The 21,126-nt window shown below is 43.0% G+C and overlaps 2 protein-coding genes across 3 annotated transcripts; one reads left to right on the forward strand and one right to left on the reverse strand.

Moving 5' to 3' along the window:
• The first annotated feature begins 3,129 nt into the window (after window positions 1-3,129).
• Window positions 3,130-12,281, forward strand: C1GALT1C1 (C1GALT1 specific chaperone 1). Of its 2 annotated transcripts, XM_083723064.1 has the most exons (3): window positions 3,130-3,260; window positions 6,646-6,725; window positions 10,798-12,281. In XM_083723064.1, exon 3 carries the CDS (start codon window positions 10,814-10,816, stop codon window positions 11,762-11,764), a length of 951 nt encoding a protein of 316 aa, XP_083579190.1. In that variant the 5' UTR covers window positions 3,130-3,260; window positions 6,646-6,725; window positions 10,798-10,813; the 3' UTR covers window positions 11,765-12,281. The 2 variants fall into 2 exon arrangements, with proteins under 2 accessions (XP_083579190.1, XP_083579191.1); XM_083723065.1 differs by lacking the exon at window positions 6,646-6,725 and having other exon boundaries at window positions 3,143-3,260.
• Window positions 12,282-13,721: 1,440 nt separating this feature from the next.
• On the reverse strand, window positions 13,722-20,550 carry MCTS1 (MCTS1 re-initiation and release factor). Its single transcript, XM_083723142.1, has 6 exons — window positions 20,352-20,550; window positions 19,815-19,967; window positions 19,467-19,564; window positions 17,538-17,671; window positions 16,856-16,923; window positions 13,722-13,944 (listed from the first exon to the last, which is right to left on the reverse strand). The coding sequence occupies exons 1-6, from the start codon at window positions 20,360-20,362 to the stop codon at window positions 13,863-13,865; spliced, it is 546 nt and encodes a 181-aa protein (XP_083579268.1). The 5' UTR covers window positions 20,363-20,550; the 3' UTR covers window positions 13,722-13,862.
• Window positions 20,551-21,126: the final 576 nt, after the last annotated feature.

Genomic DNA, 21,126 nt, shown 5'->3' on the forward strand with positions numbered 1-21,126 from the left:
CCACAACGTTAGATGGCGTATGCGGGATGCATTATTGGGTGAGCGCAAGAGGTGCCGCTGCCACCTGGTCTGCAGGCCTATATTGCCTATAAAATGTCTAAAAAGCATGGGGGGGGGAATGTGCCAAAGTCTGTGGGTTACTAGGCACTACGAAGGCCTGAGGCCCCTCTTGGTTCCCTTATGCCACCCCCAGATTCAGCAGGCATTACAAAGCCTGGGACCCCCTCCTGGTTCCCTTGTGCCACCCCAGATATAGCTGCATTTTGCTGGTTCTCTTGAGCAGACATAGTTTGATACCCTTAATTAGCCTGGTTCAGTAAAATCAATGCCAACTAGCTTGGATTATATGCGTGAGCTGCGAGCAATATCACGGTAGTTCAGTCTGCACTGGTACGTTTAAAGGACTCAAAGATGCCTAACTAATCTCCAACAAATTGTATTTAGCTGCAAACAATATCACCGTAGCTCAGTATTATCTGCACTGGATAGCAATCCAAAATACCAGCCCACACCTCAAAGCAATGTATTTAGAGGAATACTGAGTCTATAATAAACAGAAGAGAACCTTTGATAATGTAAGCAGCTATGCAGCAAGCTAGAGGTAGAATTATAAATTGTAACCCAGCAATACAGCAGTGAAAAATGATAAATTGACTGTGGAGCCATTTATGTCATCTGTTTCCTTTGTTATATTTGCCATTGAGACGCATTAAGGCAAATAGCTTAGTTTGGGCAAGATACTGATATTTAAAGAAAGCCACAGTGGCATTTTGTCACACCCTTCCAACAAACTGGTGTCATTGGATGCCTGCTCCTTGGTGCCTAGATCACTCAAGGTGAGGAGGGGAATGGCTATCCAAGCCTTGGATTAAATAACAATGGACAATTATCTTCCTCTGCTACCTCAGTGCACCATTCTGAGGGTTCTCCTGACAGACACACAGACACACACACACACACCAATTTGTGGGGGTGAGGGGTGAAGCCCGGAAGCCTGTTACACTAGCAGAGGTCCTTGCGTGAGCTTCTGCTAGCTAGTGGAACCAGTTAGCTGAATCCAGCTCACAAGGCCTGCATGACTTGTGACCCACCAGGTACTTGGCAGCAGCCAGCAAAATGTAAGAAGATCTGTTCTTTGTCTAGTCCTGCTTGCTTCTAATGACAGAAGTCAACCAATGTCTTCAGGAAGCCCACAAGCAGGGCATAAGCACAATAGTCTTCTGCAGTTGTTCCCAGGCATATTGTATTCAGTGGCATATTGTGTCTGAAGCTGGAGGTCCCATATAGCCATCACAATACTGTATTTTATGTACAGTATTTGTATAATGTTGCTGTACACCACCTTGGTATGTTTTATTGTGGGTGACTGATGCATATATTTATATATACGTAACAGCACTAGGTGATCCAGCTGGAATTGGGCAGTGGCCCATCAATAGATCAGAATCCACCTGCAACCCCTAATACAGTTGTACCTCCGGTTAAGTACTTAATTCGTTCCGGAGGTCCGTTCTTAACCTTAAACTGTTCTTAACCTGAAGCACCACTTTAGCTAATGGGGCCTCCTGCTGCGCCGCCAGAGCACAATTTCTGTTCTCATCCTGAAGCAAAGTTCTTAACCTGAGGTACTATTTCTGGGTTAGCAGAGTCTGTAACCTGAAGCGTATGTAACCTGAAGCGTATGTAACCCGAGGTACCACTGTATACAGGGCAGGGAATGGAGATGCCTGGGGCAGATGACTGCATTTGTATGAGGAGCGTTATCATGGCCATCGCCTGGCATCTGAAGCTGGCGAGTTGACTTCTATGCTATCCTTTGCAGGGAGGCAAACTGGCAAGCGGAGAATGAGGTCCAGGGGCAACAGATTTCACAGTAGACTCAATCTCTGAGCAGGCAAAGGAGCAGTTCCTTTTCAAAGGCAAGGCCCTCTGCCCATGTTCATCAACTCCTTAAAGGTAAAGGTAAAGGTACCCCTGCCCGTACGGGCCAGTCTTGACAGACTCTGGGGTTGTGCGCCCATCTCACTTAAGAGGCCAGGGGCCAGCGCTGTCCGGAGACACTTCCGGGTCACGTGGCCAGCGTGACATCGCTGCTCTGGCGAGCCAGAGCCGCACACGGAAACGCCGTTTACCTTCCCGCCAGTAAGCGGTCCCTATTTATCTACTTGCACCCGGAGGTGCTTTCGAACTGCTAGGTTGGCAGGCGCTGGGACCGAGCAGTGGGAGCGCACCCCGCCGCAGGGATTCGAACCGCCGACCTTTCGATCGGCAAGTCCTAGGCTCTGAGGCTTTAACCCACAGCGCCACCTGCGTCCCCATCAACTCCTTACCCACCCTTAAAAATAAATAAAAATGATTAATTCTGCTTTGTGGAAAGGAACTCTGCACGTACTCAAGAGATACCCAAACTCAAGTGAATTTCTACATAGCGGGAAGGAAATCTGCACGTCCTACAGATATGCAGGCTTGGGTGAATTTCTACATGGCTGGTAGGGAACTCTTCACATGCTCAAAGATGCTCTGACCCAAGTGAATTTGTACTTGGTGGAAGTGAACTGTGCACATGCTCAGGCATATGCAGCCCTGTACGAGGCAGTTTTATTTAAATGCAGCATGTTTATTTCCCCTCCCTTCTGTCGAGTCGATTTAAAGACGCCACGCCTCCCAGGATTATTGCTTCTGAACTGTTTCCGTGGCAACACCGGTGGTGAATGAGGGAGAGGCAGCTGAAGCGTCACAGCCTGGAAAAAGAAGACGCATGCGCAAGTGAACTGGCACGAGGGAAGGGAGACTCGCGGAGTTAGACCGTTCCCAAAGGGGTCATAGATTTAATGCCACTGTAGTAACACTTCCGGTTTCCCAATGCAAATTAATACTAGAGGAGATAAATACTGTAGTGGAGAGTTTCTTAAGATTTGGACCTGGGTTCATATTATCCCTCACTAGGCGACCACTTTCTCATGCAAAACGCAGGAGGGGAAAGTTTCCACCTGGAAACTGGAATGAGAATGTCCAAGATGTTCACAGAGAGCTCTTTTCTTTCTACCTCTAAGAGGCTGGTTGCGTCACGCTTTCTCCTCCCAAGCCCTCCCTCCAGAAACGAGTCCGCGTGGGGGGCGTGGCCAAGGCGGAGCTGCGGGTTCCACCATAGAGAGGAGGCGGAAGCGGATCCGGTATTTCTTCCTAGAGCGGGAGGGGGGAAAGTGGAGGTCGGTGGTGGCTTCTCTCGGCCCAGCTCCTGCTATTGCCAACCTACCTAGGTGAGTCTTATGAGGTCGGGGGGGGGGCCTTCCCCTTCCCTGATGCAGGGACACTTTTAAGCATTTGTTAATTATCATGGCATTCGCATCCCATCCTTCTTCCTCCCTCCCTTCTCTGTTTTATCTCCACAACAGCCCTGCGAGGTGGGCTAGGTTAGGTTAGGTTGAGGGATATGGTTGGCAGGCCTAGTAGACCTCGTAGCTGAATGGGTAGATCTTCATATTCTTTCTGTCCCTGTTTTCCTGCAAGGAGCTTGGGGTAATATAGTCGTTTCTTTCCTCTTTCCCCCTCCCCAAACCTCCATTTTATGTTCACAACCACCCTTTAGGTTTAGGCTGAGAGAGACCATGGGTTTCATGGCTGAGTGGGAGATGGCTGGTTTTTTTTTTAATTTAAAAAAAACCAAAACCCTAAACTGTTCTTCATCCTGACAAATTGCAGAGGGCTGTATACAATAATTGGCAGGCTGGAGAATAGTAATAAGAATGCAATGTAATAATTATGCAATGTAATAAGAATGCAATAGTAATAAGAATGCAATGTCACATCCCCCCTGTAAAAAAAACAATGAGAGGCTACAATTTATTATAGCACTGCAAAGCAGGCAACAGTCAGTTTGAAATGCCTAAGCAAACAATAATCATGTGAGCAGGTGGCAAAAAGATTGTGGTGATTATTCGAGTTGAACTTCCTTATAAAGGCAGGGCACCACCACAAAAAAAGTCTAAAACACAAGTATTCTGCCTCTCTCCCCCCACCCCGGCCACCGCCACCACCACCACCATTCCTCGTTTTGATGCTCTGTCTGCTGTACCACATTGTCTTTTTCTCACCCCCAGCCCTCATTTCAGTGGCCTCCTTGAAAGCTTTGTGCATTTGTGCATCCGTTTAATGAGCTGAACAAAGGAAACTGCCTTATACAAAGTCACACAGCTGGTCCATCTAGGCAAATATTCTCTACACTGGCAGGCAGCGGCTGTCCAGAGTTCAAGACAAGAAGTCTCCCAGCCCTACCTAGAGATGCTATTGGGGATTGAACCTAGGACCTTATGCATGCAAAGCAGATGCTCTCCCACTGAGTCACAGCCTTTCTAGGACTATACCATACACATTCAGACTTATTGTTGAGGCACAGGTGCTGCACTAAGACCAGATCCCAGCACAGGGCTGGATGATGCAAACTGCCTAAGTAGGAGAGAGGGAGCAGGGAAGGGGGCGGATCGTCTCTATCTTTGTGGCCTTGAAAAAAAGGATTATATTCACACACATCTGCTTTTGAAACTTTTAAGGCTGCCTTAGGACACTGACAACAAGGGAGTGGCCTGTGAAATGAATGCCAAAATCAGCCTCTAAAGCAGCCTTCCCCCAAACTGATGCAGTCCAGATATTGCTGGACTCCAGCTCCCATCAGTCCCAGGCACCATGGACTATGGTCAGGGATAAATGAAGTTGTAGTTCAAATCATCTGGATGGCACCAGGCTGAGGAAGGCTGTTCTAAGGCATCAAACCTATTTGTCTTGCTGCTGCATACCATGTGTCATGTTTTCCAAGGCCTTCAGTCATCCTTACAACAACTGGGCAAGAGAGGTTAGTATAGGTACTAACCCATATTACAGGGTGGCAATGAGGGGAGCCAAGAGAATAGTTGCTTGCCTAAGATCACCTTGTGAATCCTTAACTGTTCAACCAACCAGGATCTGAACCAGCTAGGGCCTTCCTACTCACACTCTCACCCACTAGACTACAGTAGCTTTCTAATGCAGTGATAGGCACTGTGGACCTTTAGGTCTTGTTGAACTCCAATTGCCATCAGCTTCAGCTAGCATGGCCAGTGATCAAGGATGATGGGAGTTGTAGTTCAACAACATCTAGAAGACCACAGGTTCTATCCTCCTAACTGCAGTGTATTTAGATTTTAAATACAAGGGTAGACTAAAAAAAGGAGTTATTAGTTACATATAACTAAACATGAAAGGGACACGGATGGTGCTTTGGTCTAAAGCACTGAGCCTAGGGCTTGCCGATCAGAAGGTCAGCAGTTTGAATCCCCGTGACGGGGTGAGCTCCCGTTGCTCGGTGCCAGCTCCTGCCAACGTAGCAGTTTGAAAGCACGTCAAAGTGCAAGTAGATAAATAGGTACCGCTCCGGTGGGAAGGTAAACGGTATTTCCATGTTTCTGTGGTTTTGCCAGAAGTGGCTTACCGTAGTCATGCTGGCCACATGACCCGGAAAACACTGTCTGCGGACAAACGTCTGCTTCCTCAGCCAGTAAAGCAAGATGAGCGCCACAACCCCAGAGTCGTTCGCGACTGGACTTAACTGTCAGGGGTTCTTTACCTTTACCTTTAACTAAATATAGAGAAGGGAAAAGGTAGTTTCTCTTTTCCCACTCCACCAGTTTGAGACCCAACAGTGTTGTGCTGATTTCAGCTGAAGACTGAATAATCTGTATAATCCTTCCTTAGGTCCTTTCCTGCCATATGCACAATATCTAATTTATCTTCAGTCTAGAGGAATAGTCATCCCCTAGTGCAAATTTCTATCTCACTGTGTCCAGAAATAAAGAACATTATTGTACAGTGGCTTTTTTGCTGCTACAACAGCATAGTTAAAGGATAACTAGGTGATATTAAAACAAAAAGTGTGGGCATCTGCTATTGGTATGTTAGCTTCACAGCAGCTATGCTCTGCATTTTTTTGTCCCTCAGAATGTACAATGCTAAGGTGAAAATTATTTAAAAGACTTTCATAACCAGATAAACCTAGAAATTAAGTTGATTTATTTGGAGCTGGAGTATCTTTTCTCATAGATCATAGAATTGTAGATCTGGACGCAAAAACGCCTTTGTCTTGCAAGGTAGTAATGCTGTTCAGAACATTATATAGTTCTGCCCATATATGCTGGCCAAAGAAAAGAATGTTGACCTCTGTTCCATGTTCAACTGTTTCTAGATTAGGCATGTTGGAACTACACCTTTGTTCCTGCTTTGCTTTTCTCCACTCTGCTAGCTGCTGGTGGAATTTTCTGCTGGCGTGTCAATTAAGTTCTATCAGTGAATATGTCATACCAGCACTGTTGCTCCAGATCTGCCAAATTCTGCCACTTTCTAAAGCCCCTCAGGCAGGGTAACTCCAGTATAGGGTTGTGTCCTTCGTTTGCTAACAGTTTTCTGTCACTATATTTCTCTCCTGTAAACTCCTAAACAGTAGGTGAGAGAGATGTATGCCAGAGAATGATCATTGTCTTAAAACATTGACGTATAAATTCCAAATGAAAACAGAATATATACTTTGGGCTGCCTGGCTGTTTTGTGGTGGGAGCTTTCAGATTTTTATATAGCGCATAAAATTAACATGCCACACTTCTTTTCTTCTTTTTTTAGTGCTATTGATTTTTTCTTCCTTTTGGAAAACCCACCTACTGACCAGAGCACTGTGTGACATCAGAACAAATATCCTTCAGGTTTGTGGAAATAGGTTTACTGAGTGATATTCAGCTACTTCATAATCAAGGTGGACCTACTGAAACAATGGTTTTGAGTTCAGTTGACGCCACTGATTTCAGTGGGTGTGGTCTGAGTATGATTGACATTGAATAACACCCCATACTTGCAGGGGCATACCTAGGGGTTGGCCAGGTTGGGCTCTGCCAAGGGGGAGCCAAAATCATGCCTTTCAGCTCTGGTTCTGAGTGGCTAGGAGGCTGCACACCCATCTGTGCACTCCTCCGCTGCTCTGGATAGCCAGGCAAGGCATGCAGGCTGCTCTGGGCACCTCCATGGAGGAATTTGGTTGCTGGTGTGGGCCACCACAGCAGGGGGCCCTCCCCAGTTGGCCAGCTATTAGAAGTGTGAGTGGAATGCCCAGCAGAGCTTGGGGAGGGGGAAGAAAGACAGGAAGAGCAGGCAAGAGTTGCGGGAGGAAGAAAAAGGAAGGAAGGAGACAGAAGGGAAAGCTGCGTATGGAGAGAAGCAGGTAGGCAGATGGACAGATGGAGGAGACACAGGAGGGGGAGCAGAGCAGATCCAACCCTGATGGCCACAGAGGAAGTCACTGGCAGAGAGTGGAAGATGACGAAAAGCAAACTTTTTTGATCCATGGTGTCGCCTGGCTCAAAGGCACTGATACACCTCCTTCTCTATGGTGTCGGGTGGTCGGCAATACAGCTGCTTGCCAAGTGCACAAGTGAGCTCTGCCCACTTGATACAAGTCCTCTTTCACCACCAGCATTGGTAGAGTTTGTGGAATTTGTTAGAGTGGTGGCTGCTTAGAAGCTTATCAGGTTGCTCTCTGAGAAGACTAGTAATGGAAAGCAGGCATTCCCTGAATGACACATTGTCTACCATAATCAATATTTCCCCTGCTGCATAGCTGCAGGAGAGTGTTTGGTATGTTCAGTTCCATGTTTGCAGGTGACGGGTCTGCAGGATCTACCTTGCATTTTACTAGAACTTTGGAGACCACTAACCAGAACTGCACCCCACCCCCGGAGGCATGTGGAGCCAGATCCAACATAGTGGCTCAGGAGGCAAGGCCAGTTATCTGCTGCACCCTATGTGCAGCACATATATATAGTGGCCTAATCTCCCCAAGGTGAAGAAGGGTATTTAAATATAATTAAAGAACAGTTGAAGGATATGAGAGCAAAAGCTACTACAGCTGCAGTAGTGCAGCTGGTTCCTATAGTAAGCCCCACTGAACTGTTTGAAACTTAATTCCAATTAAGCATAGGATTGCACTGCAAATAGCTGTTAGACTATTGCTGGTATAATGACCACTTTTTCCAATTAAGAGGTTGTTATCTTTTATCACAGTTTAGCCAGTCCCAGAATGTCTTTGTCAACAAGCCAGCATGAAAGGCTCTCTCTTTCCTCATCCTCCCTTTCACAGAGATATTAGGATTTTTTTTTAATAAGATATTTATTAGGGTTTTTTATAAAAGAAATACAAAAATAATAAACAACATTACTTTGTTTGACAAAATTTCATAACTTCTTTGGACTTCCTCACGTCTCCCGCTCCCACTTACATCGTTAATAAGTTTTTTTTCCAAGCAAATTCTCATCTTATTTGCAAATTTATAACCACTCAATTCGATATAGTATAACAATTCTCCAACAAATTTTGTTTCTCTTAATCTTATTTGTTGTCAGTTTTCAGTCCAATTTAGTGGTGGCCAATTATTTATAACCAAGCATCCTCATTAACATTCCACTAAATCACAATATTTTTGTAGATAAATCTTAAATTTCTTCCAATCTTCTTCAATCCTTTCTTCTCCCAAGTCTCGAATTCTGCCAGTCATCTCCGCCAGTTGCATATAGTCCATCAGCTGCATCTGCCATTCTTCCAGTGTGGGTAGATCTTGAGTTTTCCAGTTCTTAGCGATAAGTATCCTTGCTGCCGTTGTTGCATACATAAAGAATGTTCTATCCTTCTGGCCGACAATACCCAGAAGGAAGGCCTCTGGTTTCTTAGTAAAGGTATACTTAAATACCTTTTTCAGCTCATTATATATCATTTCCCAGAAGACCTTCACTTTAGGGCAGGTCCACCAGAGGTGAAAGAATGTTCCTTCATTTTCTTTACATTTCCAACATTTATTATCAGACAAATGGTATATTTTGGCAAGTTTAACTGGGGTCATGTACCATCTGTATATCATTTTCATTACATTTTCCTTCAAAGCATTACATGCAGTAAAGTTCAGCCCAGTGGTCCACAACCTTTCCCAGTCCTCAAACATAATGTTATGCCCAATGTCCTGTGCCCATTTTATCATAGCCGATTTAACCATTTCGTCTTGTGTATTCCATTTCAGCAGCAAGTTATACATTCTTGAAAGTACCTTAGCCTTAGGTTCTAACAGCTCTGTTTCCAACTTCGATTTCTCCACCTGGAACCCTAACTTTTTATCATTTTTAAACACTTCTTTAATCTGAGTGTAATGTAACCAGTCTCACACTTTATCCTTCATTTTCTCCAAACTCTGCAATTTCCAATTATTTCCATCTTTTTCTAATATTTCCCAATATTTTGGCCAATCGGCTTCCATATTGGGTCTTTTTCGGGCCTTAGCTTCCAGAGGTGAAAGCCACCTTGGAGTTTTATTTTCCAATAAGTCTTTGTATTTTGTCCAGACATTAAATACTGCTTTCCTGACAATATGGTTCTTAAAGGCCTTATTGGTCTTGACTTTGTCATACCATAAGTATGCATGCCAACCAAAAGCGTTGTTAAAACCTTCCAAGTCCAACACGTCAGTGTCTTCGAGAAGTAGCCAATCTTTTAGCCAGCAGAAAGCTGCGGCTTCATAGTACAACCTTAAGTCTGGCAGGGCAAAGCCCCCTCTTTCTTTCGCATCGGTTAATATCTTAAACTTAATTCTGGGCTTTTTGCCCTGCCAGACAAATTTGGAAATATCTCTCTGCCACTTCCGGAAGCACTCCATTTTGTCCACAAGAGATATTAGGATTTTATGTAGCTATGTCATTCTCAGAGTATGCCAATTGAAATCAATCAACTTGACTTATTTTGGTCCATTGATTTTTGTGGCTCTACCCTGAGTATGACTTTAGTTGCATATAACCACTAGACTCCTGCACAGGAAATACCACCCTGCTTTATGCTATGTTATGAGTGTTTGTTCCTTATCACCAGTGGGGAAAAATATCATGCTAAACCTCCTCTTCATTTAAGCACTTGAAAGCAACAGCTGCCTTTCTAAGATAATGACACTGAAGCTAGAACATTTACAAGATTCTATTAGATTCCCTCAAGTCTTTTTCTGGTAGACCAGGGTTAGTCAACTTTTTAAATACCTACTGCCCACTAATGCATCTTTCTTCGTGGTAATATTTCCTTACCGCCCACCAGTGCTCGATGGAAGGAGGATTCAGCTTGTGCTGTAGAATCCCCACTGCCCACCTAGAATCCTGAAACACCCACTAGTGGGTGGTAGGGACCGGATTGACAACCCCTGAGGTAGACAGTTTGTCTATTGAGCCTAGTGTTGTCTCCTCTGACTGGCAACAGCTCTTCATCATCTCAGGAGGCCACTGTCCCACCACCTGCTACCTAACTGGAGATGCTGGCTAGTATTCAGTTTAACACTAAGTAACCATCCCATCATTTACACTTGCACAATGATACTTCAACGCACACCAATCCCCACCATGCTCTGGGTGGGTTCTCCTAACACTCCAGAATAGACTTGGGGAGGATGCAGGGGAGAAAGAGGGGGCGGAGTCCTGTTGCAAGTGTTAAATCCTTGCACTGATGGGAATGGTTACTTAATTCTGCATTGGATACAAGCCACTGGAACTTGAACTCAAGCCATTGTGCACACATGGAAAACATGTGCTGCGCTCATTGAGCTATGGTTCCTTGGGAGAAAGTCCTGCCATACTCAATGCAATTTACTCAGTGTGTTGAGGATTGCAGCTGTAGTTGGTTACAAATTCAGATAGGGTATTTGTTTGTATATATGTTTGGCAAAAAGCATGTGTTTCTTCCCTACCTGCCCACCCACCCAGATCTCTCTTAGGAAACATGATTTCCGAAAGCGGCTCATTTGTGAAGGGCATGATGCTTGGAGGGATTTTCTGCATCTTGGTCACTCTTCTAGGACACATTAAGATGGGCCACAGCACTACGTCTCACGAGCACCGCCATCTCCAGGCTCCCAAAAAGGAGGATGTTTTAAACCTCTCGGAGGACGAGCGCCTGGAATTGAGCCAGAGCATCCGTGTGTACTGCATCATCCTTGTCAAACCAAAGGATCTTGGGCACTGGGCAGCTGTTAAAGATACATGGAGCAAACACTGTGACAAGGCAGAATTCTACAGTTCCGAGAAGGTCAAAGTCTTTGACTCCATCGTGCTAAACACAGATGACATGTGGTCAATGATGAGAAAAGCATACAAATTTGCCTATGAAAACTACAAAGATGACTTCAACTGGTTCTTCCTGGCCCACCCTACCACATTCGCTGTTATTGAAAACCTAAAATATTTCTTGCTGAAACAAGACTCGTCCCAGCCATTCTACACAGGCAGAACGGAGACATCTGGAGACTTGCAGTATGTGAACGGTGATGGAGGAATCGTCTTAAGCATAGAGTCACTAAGGCGCCTTTACAAAGTTTTTGAGGATCCAGACAAGTGTCCTGAACAAGGGGGCATGATTTGGAAGCTCTCTGAGGATAAGCAGCTAGCTGTCTGCTTGAAGTACACTGGGGTACACGCTGAGAATGCAGAAGACTCTGAAAAGAAGGACATCTTCAACACCAAGTCAGTTGGTTCTCTCATTAAAGAGGCCATGTCAATTCACCCAGATGAGGTGGTGGAAGGCTGTTGTTCAGATATGGCTATCACCTTCAGCGGATTAGCTCCTAATCACATGCACGTTATGATGTATGGAGTTTACAGACTCAGAGCATATGGGCATAGCTTTAACGATGCCTTGGTTTTCTTGCCTCCCCCAGGCTCTGATAACGATTAAGACTTGTTTCTCAGGAGATTGTATGTGAAGGGTGTAAAATGTGTAGTCTTAATGTATAGTATCCTTCAGCAAACAGCATGTACATAAGCTGATCCAAATTTTGTATTTGAAGGTAATGATGTAACTACATGTTTTGCACAACCTGGTTTTATATTCTTTACAAGTGGGGGAAAGGGGTAGGGGCTTAAAAACAACAACTCTCTCTTCTAGAAATTTAAGTTGTTGCCTTCTGAAAAATTGTCCAAGGTTTCCTTGTTAACAAAAATCTCTAGTGGGTATATAAATATTTAAAATGAAAAATTATCCTCAGTCTACTGTAAATTAAATCTATTTTTTGCAGTTTTGGGGTTTGTGTGTCTTCCATCCTTTCACAGTGGCAGCTTTTCATGCTCGAAGGGGATGGAAAAATACAAATAATGCCTTTAAAACAGCCTTCAGTTATTTCCTTTTGACTTGGCATGGGAGATGAGCTCAACCTTATTGTTCGTTTTTAAATAAAACATTTCTGTTCTTGTCATTCATGTAAAAATGTGGCTAAGTACGTACTCCATTAGGCACCCTGAGGCTACTACTCCCCATCCCTACACCAGTTCTTACTGCTAGACTCTCTTCAGAGTATATGTGGCAATGCAGATAGATGCACTGAGGGGGCAGCGGGTAATGAAAACCTAACCTAGGGGAAACCTCAAGTGTAGGAGTCACATTTGGTCCTCTAGCCTAAGGACTCTTCACAGGCCACAACTCACTTGATCCATCATTTGAGTATTCTTGCGTGAGTGCGATGCATCCTTGGAACTGTAACAACTTACTTGCCCGGATGGAGGTGGGCAGGGTCAACACCTCTGCCTTGTAACCTACTGAATAGCCATCTATTGCTCTGCCCACTTTTACATCTGGCCTCACAGGTTGCTGATAAAAGGAATGAAGCTCATGGGCTTTAAAAGTTTATCCACTGCACTTTCATGTTTCCAAGAACTGCTGCATGCCTAGTAGGTTGTTCTTTTTCCTTTTAAGCAACAGGCTTAGAGTATCCAGAGCTCCAGTTCCACCAGTGCAAGAGACTTCTCCTTTTGGATCAGAATTTCCCCCCTCCTTTCCTCCCCCCTGCAGGGCTGGGGAACCCTCTGGAGCAGATTTTTGGGGCACATAGGGAAAGGAGAGACAGAAGGCCCATTGCATGCACAGAGTTCTGATCATGGAGCACTTGCAGTTACTATCATTGTTTCTGATGCTTTTCAGTTTCCAAATATATTAGGCCTCTGGAGTAACTGCTGCCTCATAGAAGTCACTCTGAAGTTGTGGGTGTATGTTTTGTTGTGGTTCGCAGCCTTTTTAAAATTTTATTTTCATTGTTTATAAACTGCTTTCACCCTAAATGGTCGCAATAATAAATAAAAATACTGATTTGTGTTTTTAAAAGAATAAGGCAAGTTCAAGTTCAATAAGCAGGTGTAGTACAAATTACTTAAAATGCCTGCTGAAATAGAAAGGATTCTGGCAAGCAGCTGAAATTCAACAGGGAGGAAACCTGTCTAATCTCAGGCAGGAGGGAGTTGGGCAAAATCAGAATCACACCGCTGAATGTATGGATCCTGGTGGATAAGCCACTAACAGAGGCCCCCTCAAGTATCTGAATGACAGGGCAGGGATATAAGGAATCAGCCAGTACTTCAGGTAACCAGGCTTTGTAAATTAATAGAAGAACCTTGAACTTGCCTCAACAAAATACGGACAAGCAGGGCAAGCTTTTAAGCATCAGGCTTATATTCAGGCATTGCGGGCTGCACATTATAAACTCATTTTGTACATGCTCTGGTTATTTGCAGAAGTCATTTATTACACTAGCTATTACTGAAGCACATAAAAACTTGGTTTGACAATTTCATGGATGTAGGCACCACAGTTCATGAGAGTTAAAACGCCAAAGGACAGGTGTAAAGAAAACCATCTCAGCTGATGATATTTCAGCATTCACTTGATTTATTTAGCATCACCACAAAGTTTACATTTAATCACACATTTTAAAAGAAGATCACACATTTTAAAAGAAGAATTAAAAACAGGCCAAGATGAAAGGCAATGGATTCTTCCTGCTGCTTCACTTATACGTCTTCATATGCCAGAGACCATCATTTAAATAGTGGATATTCTCAATGCCAATTCCTTTGTTGACCTTCTCACTGCAGAGGAAAGGAGGGGAAGAGAACAGCAAACACTGATTTCCAGATCTCCAGGATAGGTATTTAGAATGTAAACCAACAGGACTAGCCTTCACACCAACTTCTTAAATTAAGACAAATACTTTTTCCATTGATCCTTAATAACAACTCTCAAAACTATAAGCATTTTATTTTTTGGGGAAAATGGCTACATTGAGAACTTTTTATAAACACATACACACCTTGGGTATCTTTTACACTTTTAAAGTATAAGAACTCATCCTCCTCCTTCCAGCATATTAATCCTGTCTCAGCAGAAATCTCGCTCTTTTTATTATTTATAATTTTGAGTGCATTTTTTCTTCTTCAAACATTCCTAATAGTTTATAGGGAAGGATAGTTGATGGAAGGGAAGCAGGGGAGTTAATTTTATCACCGTCATACATCAGATTACATACTGTATTTATGTAAATCTAATGCACCATTGAATCTAATGCGTACCCTAATTTTCGTGGTGTGATTTGGCCAAAAAAGGTGCACATTACATTTGAGTAAATACAGTAATTTAAAACTGTCCTATACTAAAACAGATTACTTGCCCCATCTTGTCAACGCTGTGTTATACCGAACTACATGACTAACCTAAGGCCAATAGGTATACTATAACTTAGCTAGCTAAAGCACAGTGACTGACATGGCTCTTAGGCAAAGATTTTCTTCCAGCACTATTTCAGATCCTTTTAACAAGATCCTGGGCCCTTCTGCATAAGAAGCTTAACCACTGAGCTACAGCCCCTCTTATTAAATAATATGGAGTACTGCCACCACTTATTAACAGATGCAATTGGAAGATTTGGATGAACATCTACTGCTGATCTGGAAGGCAATTCGTTTTGCAAATCACCTGGGCAAGGAACTCCAGTTACTGATCTGTGCAAAACCAGCATGGTGTGCTGGTTACTGCCAATATTAGGTCCTGGGAGGCCCAGGTTCAAAGCCCCACCAGACATAAAGTTCACCAGGTGACACTGCCATCTCTCAGCCCAACACACATCATCAGGTTGCTGAGAGGGGGGGAAATGGAAGGGTGGGGAAGAGAACTATGTACATCACCTTGAGTTCATTGGAAGGGATATAAATGGCACAATCTCATGTAATAATAAAAGATTCCCCGAACTCTCTAGCCAGCCACAAAAGATCTATCCATCATCATATTTGTTCAAGGGCTCAGAGAATGCTAGCAGTAAAAGTGCAATAGAATGTTATTAAGGCATATACTTCAAAATCCTGGCTGAGGAAATTTATAGCTGAGGACATTTCAATTTTGTGGGAAATCTCAAAACTCATAGTTAAGCCCACATTCCATGTCTGGATCTTAGTTTTGAGTATATGCATTTTTTATGAAACAGATTGCAAATATACATTTCATCTAAGAGCTTCATTTCACTATTTAGTTGCCACTTAAAGAAAAAAGGAGAGGATGTACAGTTACAACCAATGAAAAGTGAATAATTTATAGGTTTTCCGAACAATTATGTAAATGGAGAAAAACCTAACGTCTTCCTTTGGGGAGGAGAGCTTTTAACCTAGATCAGAAAATTAATTTACAGTACTCCTATTACTGATATGCAGTTGAATTACACCCATAAGGAACTACTGCTTTGTTTTGGAGATGCAGCAATATATAATAAAAGATTCCAATTAAACTTATAATTCTGCTAGACTTGGAAATCTATGCAATAATTGAATTACAGGCAGGGCCCATTTGCATGGGGGTTACATTGTGTGGCACCACGCACATCAGTGAAATCACGTATAACAAACCCATTGAAAAAGCCAGCAAATTCCCTGTTCTGCCCTGCCCTTTTAGTGATGTTTCAGTGACAGCTTTATGTTGTTTCTGGGTCACTTCCAGGTTTGGCATGATATGCATAAAACAGTCACACACATATAGAACACACGTAAACAGAGGGTTGCCTGTATGTCTCAGTTTTGGTTATGTTTGGTTTGGTTTTAAGTTGCTTTGTGTTGCCTCGGGCAAGATAAAGTGACAGCATTATCATTATCAGCATCATAATCATGTTATTAATTTTTCTTTGTTAAAATCCAACTTCTATCAGATGAGACTTGTCTGAAATATGACACTAATGCATGCTTCTTTCCAATACTTTTGGAAATAGAAGAACAAATTTAAAGTGAAACACTGGAGGTGATGGGAAGAGCCTTGTCATTCAGTAATGGAAAAGGACAATGCAAGTTTGTATTTAAGCATTCACCTGGTAGTCATATGTGACATTGACATGGAATTGCATGCAAGCAAGTGGGCTGGCAGAAAGAGAGAAAGAGAAAGCATTCCAATGCTCTTCTGCACCCAGAAGAGAACCATGCAGGCTGCCCAAGGAGAGACATCTCCTCCTCTGCACCCAAATGCAGACATGGGAGTGGACATACAGGAACTCTTGGTGCCAGCTGTACCAAATTAGTGCAAAAGGTAACTTCACAGCTTAGCAACTTTTGTGGGCTTATTTACAAGGCAGGGCCAACACCATCATGAATGATCATCAGACAATATTAGATATTCACAGAGATGTGAAAAACAATGAAAGACCTATTTGAAGGTAGATGCTGTGGATCGCTTCAGCTCCTCAAGGGATCACCAACAGCCTGAGAGAATTTTATTCTACATTTTGGACCATTTGCTTTAGTATTTGAGAACTATAAGCCATCTTGGCAGAAAGTATATTTATTGTATTACCTACTGCTACCATTACTGCTACATTTCCATGTTACTGTGGCAGCTGGATGAGTTTTGGGTCTGAGTCAAAATAAGTCTGAAGTTTTCCAAGCCCTTCATGTTGGCCTGAGCTACCCCACTCTAAAACAGGCAATGACAGTAAAGAGTTACATTATTTTTCTTAGAAAATTAACTCACATATCCTCTGCCGACATCTTCATGACTCCAACACACAGGGCATGTTGCTTTCCTTCAGCCATTATTGCCTATAATCACCAGCTAAGGAAAACATCTGATATGTAGTATGAAAAAAGACAACAAGAACAGCAGCAGAAAGACTAACAAGGGAAACACTATTTCAAAATGGTCACAAGAATAGCGTGCTAAAGCAACTAACCTTTCCCTGTAACTATGGAACATTTAGGTTTATAGTATAGCTAGAGGCACTTAAAAATACAAGACTCTCAATCCCTAAAACCTCAAACCTTTCGCATCCAAGCAACCAATTATGTCCACCCAATTTATTTGTTTTATTTTTAATCACACTTTTCAGACATAAATATTGTCTCACAATGCAGCTCACATCAAACTAAGTAGCCAGCTAACAAACTAAAAAGACAAAGCATGCAAGGGAAAGGTAGAGGAAGGAGATCATCCAATCCAGTCCCTGGACCCTCTACAATCATCCAATGGTTTGCTGTCCCCCCAAGTTGTGTCAACATTTATGTGGAAAGATCACCACACTGAACTATAAAACCTAAACATTTAATGCAACTTAAAAAAAACACAACTAACCCTTTATGTTCAGTACAGCTTGCCCTGTCAGATGCTACAGTGAAAAAGAAATATTGAGCAACACAGGGCAGCTATCCAAGGATACCACGATTGTATCAGCAGCTGATGGATAAAGTTTAGCTCCTGGAGACGTCAGACCAGGGCACATGATATTTGCTCCGCTAAGTACAAATTTAATGGCTCCTTTATCAACTTGTTGATGTGGTAGAATGAATGGATCTGAGAAGGGGCAGGGGAAAATTAGAACAGATACAACACTGACTGTTATCTGAACATTTAATACAGTCGTCATTTAGATTATACAAACGTGTACTTTAAAGATATATGAAGTTGTATTGGAAGAAAAATGGTGTCACCAGCAAAATATTCCACCACTTCCATGTATTCTCTAAAAAGTGATCTTACACTTGGTATGTTTTAGGTATTTATAATCTTAATACATTGATGAAATTTAAATCCATTTATTCAAACATTTATTTCAATTAGGTATTTTCAAAGCAGCTTGCATGATCGTTCATGTTAATTCTGTAAACAAATTACAAAATAAACTATGACACTGAGAAAAAGAAGCCATGAAACTGAAAAAAGCAGTCATAAAAAGCCTTCAGCAGAAAAGGAACAATTCATTCACAACTCCGCGGGCTACCAGTTAGTTTCCGTGCCCAATTCAAAGTGCTGGTTTTGACATATAAAGCAACATCTCAGGACCACAATACCTCAAGGATTGCCTCTTTCCATATGAACCAACCCAGACCCAGCAATCATAATCTTAGGCTCTTCTTTGTGTGCCTCCTCCACAAGAGGTCCGGAGGGTGGTAACCTGAGAATGGGCCTTTTTTGTGATGGCTCCCTGCTTGTGGAATGCTCTTCCCCGGAAGAATTGCCTGGTGCCTTTGTTACATAGCTTTAGGCTCCAGGCAACAACATTCCTCTTCAGCCAGGCCTCTGGCTAATTAAACAACCTATGGCCTTTTAAATTGTGGGGTATTATATTTGTTTGTTACTAAGTTATGTATTTTTGTGTTTCTATATTGTAAACCGCCTGGTGATCCTCAGATGAAGGCTGATATGGAAATGTAATAAATAATATAATAGTAAGCACTGCAGACCCTCACTGTTCAAAACCAGCAATTAAAGCAGGCAACGACCATTTTGCACTGGGGTTACATTCCTGATCCCCACAAATGTCAGTGGAGTGAGCATAAGCCCTCTCCGCCCGCCCACTTTTCTGGCCATTTCCGGGTTGTGGCAATTGCACACATATTGAACAGGTAGTAATTCTCTCTTTTTATCCACCTCCATGTTCCTTTACACTATGGGTAGGCAAACTAAGGCCTGGGGGCCGGATCCGGCCCAATCACCTTCGAAATCCAGCCCGCGGACAGTCTGGGAATCAGCATGTTTTTACATGAGCAGAATGTGTGCTTTTATTTAAAATGCATCTCTGGGTTATCTGTGGGGCATAGGAATTCATTCATTCCCCCCCCCCCAATATAGTCTGCCCCCCCACAAGGTCTGAGGAACAGTGGACTGGCCCCCTCCTGAAAAAGTTTGCTGACCCTTGCTTCACACTGTCTAACTGTAGTAGCTAACCTTCTATTCCCCTCAACTTAGTAGATGCACTGGAGGAAGATAACTGAACCAAAAAGGCAAGCCTCATAAACGGCAAAGTGTAAGTTGGAGGCAAGCAAAAGGGAAGTATAAATATGTAATGCAATGGGCAGGAAGCTGTTGCACACTAAACAAAATAAAGGACATCAGCAGAAGAGCACATCTGTGGTATATGAATATACCCATAATGCACAATACAGCAACTGAAAACACTGGAGAATGTACAACTTGATACATACAAAGCAGTGAGCCAGTAGGCTTTTCACTTCTCACTTGTAGTTATGAAGCCACCTATTTACACATATCAGAGTGCAGAAAAAAATTGCATGCTTTAATAGTTATGACAACCCCACTGCTGCACTCTTTCAACTGCAACCCAACATGTCTTCTCCAACACACTTACATTTATGAAGTAATCTGAGCGTGGGATAAAATGGTCCTTCCCTTTGCCTGAAGAACAACAATTCTCCATTTACTGTGAGGATTTCTATATGTTCATGACTGGAAGATACAAAGTTTATGAGAAATTTCACAATTCTGAGCAATAAGGAAGTGAATATTTCAGACTGTGCATGCCTACATTATTTCATGTATTCCTCAAAACCAAATGGTTTAACTCTTTCAATATTTACATCCACTCATCTAAATGAAAACCATGACACAGCAATATTCCAGGGTTACTGGATATTATTACCGGCAAACATGAATAGACTAATATAACTTGGAAAACAGTGTGGAGGGAAATACTGACCAACGTACTATCTTCACAGGGTCTTTCTTTGGCATAATTTGGTTTAGCCATGGTTCGATCCCAGGAAACTGGTCTATCAGCTGGTTCTTAATGCCTTTAATAACAGATGTTTTTAGTTGGATGCAGTTGGACACATTCTCCTTTTCATCAAATCTGCCAAAGGGAACAAGATTTTCAGATGAGACTTCCCGAGGCACACAGATACCACTCCGAGCAATAAAAAAACACGGTACATAAAACATTAAGTCACACCCGAGAGTGCGAATGCAGAGTCTGTGGTTTTAAGCAACTTGAGTCCATTTGATTCTGGCAGGTCATACTCCTGAGTATGCTTTATTTAAGGTCATCAGCAGAAAAAAATAAAAATAAAAAGACATGAAATCCTAGGCATATTTTCTTTGAGGAGAAGGTTGAGGGAGGGGCTCGATTCTGAACTAACATGCCCAGGATCCCTCTGTGAACAGCCAGAAAGCCCCAGGCTGTGAGGCCTTCGGGTGTCAAAATCCTGCCCACATTTCTTGCCCGCCCCTTACTCACTTTTTGAACATCTTGGCGGGGTTCCCGGGAGAGCACTAAGAACCGAGGACCTGGAAGGCCAGCGACTGACAGCAGCAGCAGCAGCTCCCACACAAGCCCTGTTCCCACCCTCCAGCCCACGCAAGCACGAGGCCTCTCGTGGCTCTTCCTTTATCCCCCGCGCCAGCCGCAAAGGAAACCCGCGCTGTTTTACCGCCCCCTAGCGTCGCGGAGGACTGCTTTTTCCGCGGGGCCCTTTTCCGAGAGAACACAGCAGCAACCGGAAAGCAAAATAAAATGTAGAACTACAACTTCCAGAAAGCCATGCGGTAGCTTGGTTCTTTTTTTGCCTTCCGGACTTTGGCGCTGCTGTTGCTATGGAGACCAATCAACCACAGTTTAGCGTGCCCTTTTTTTTGTGGCTGGAGATGAAAGCTGCAGGTCTAACCCCACTTACCTGGGGAGTGCAGCCCCACTGAATTCAAGCAGGACTTACTTCTGAGTGGGCATTGTTCAGATTGCAACCTAAGCACCTCTCAAACACACCTATACATACAGTGTGTGTGTGTGTACATTCATTATATAATCATATATATAATTCACTGTACAGTATGTATAATTAAGTGCTTTTGAAAGGGTTTTTTATTAAAAATAATAGAATCACACCCTTGCCCCCTTGCTTTATGGTCGTGCCTCACAGGTTCAACATTTGATCAGAACTGTTGCTTCAACCAAATTATTATACTTATGCTAGTATTTTTGTCACTTGGTATTTCAAGTTACTTTGAAATGCTGA

This window comes from Podarcis gaigeae, assembly GCF_964106915.1.
Source record: "Podarcis gaigeae genome assembly, chromosome: Z".
NCBI lineage: Eukaryota > Metazoa > Chordata > Lepidosauria > Squamata > Lacertidae > Podarcis > Podarcis gaigeae.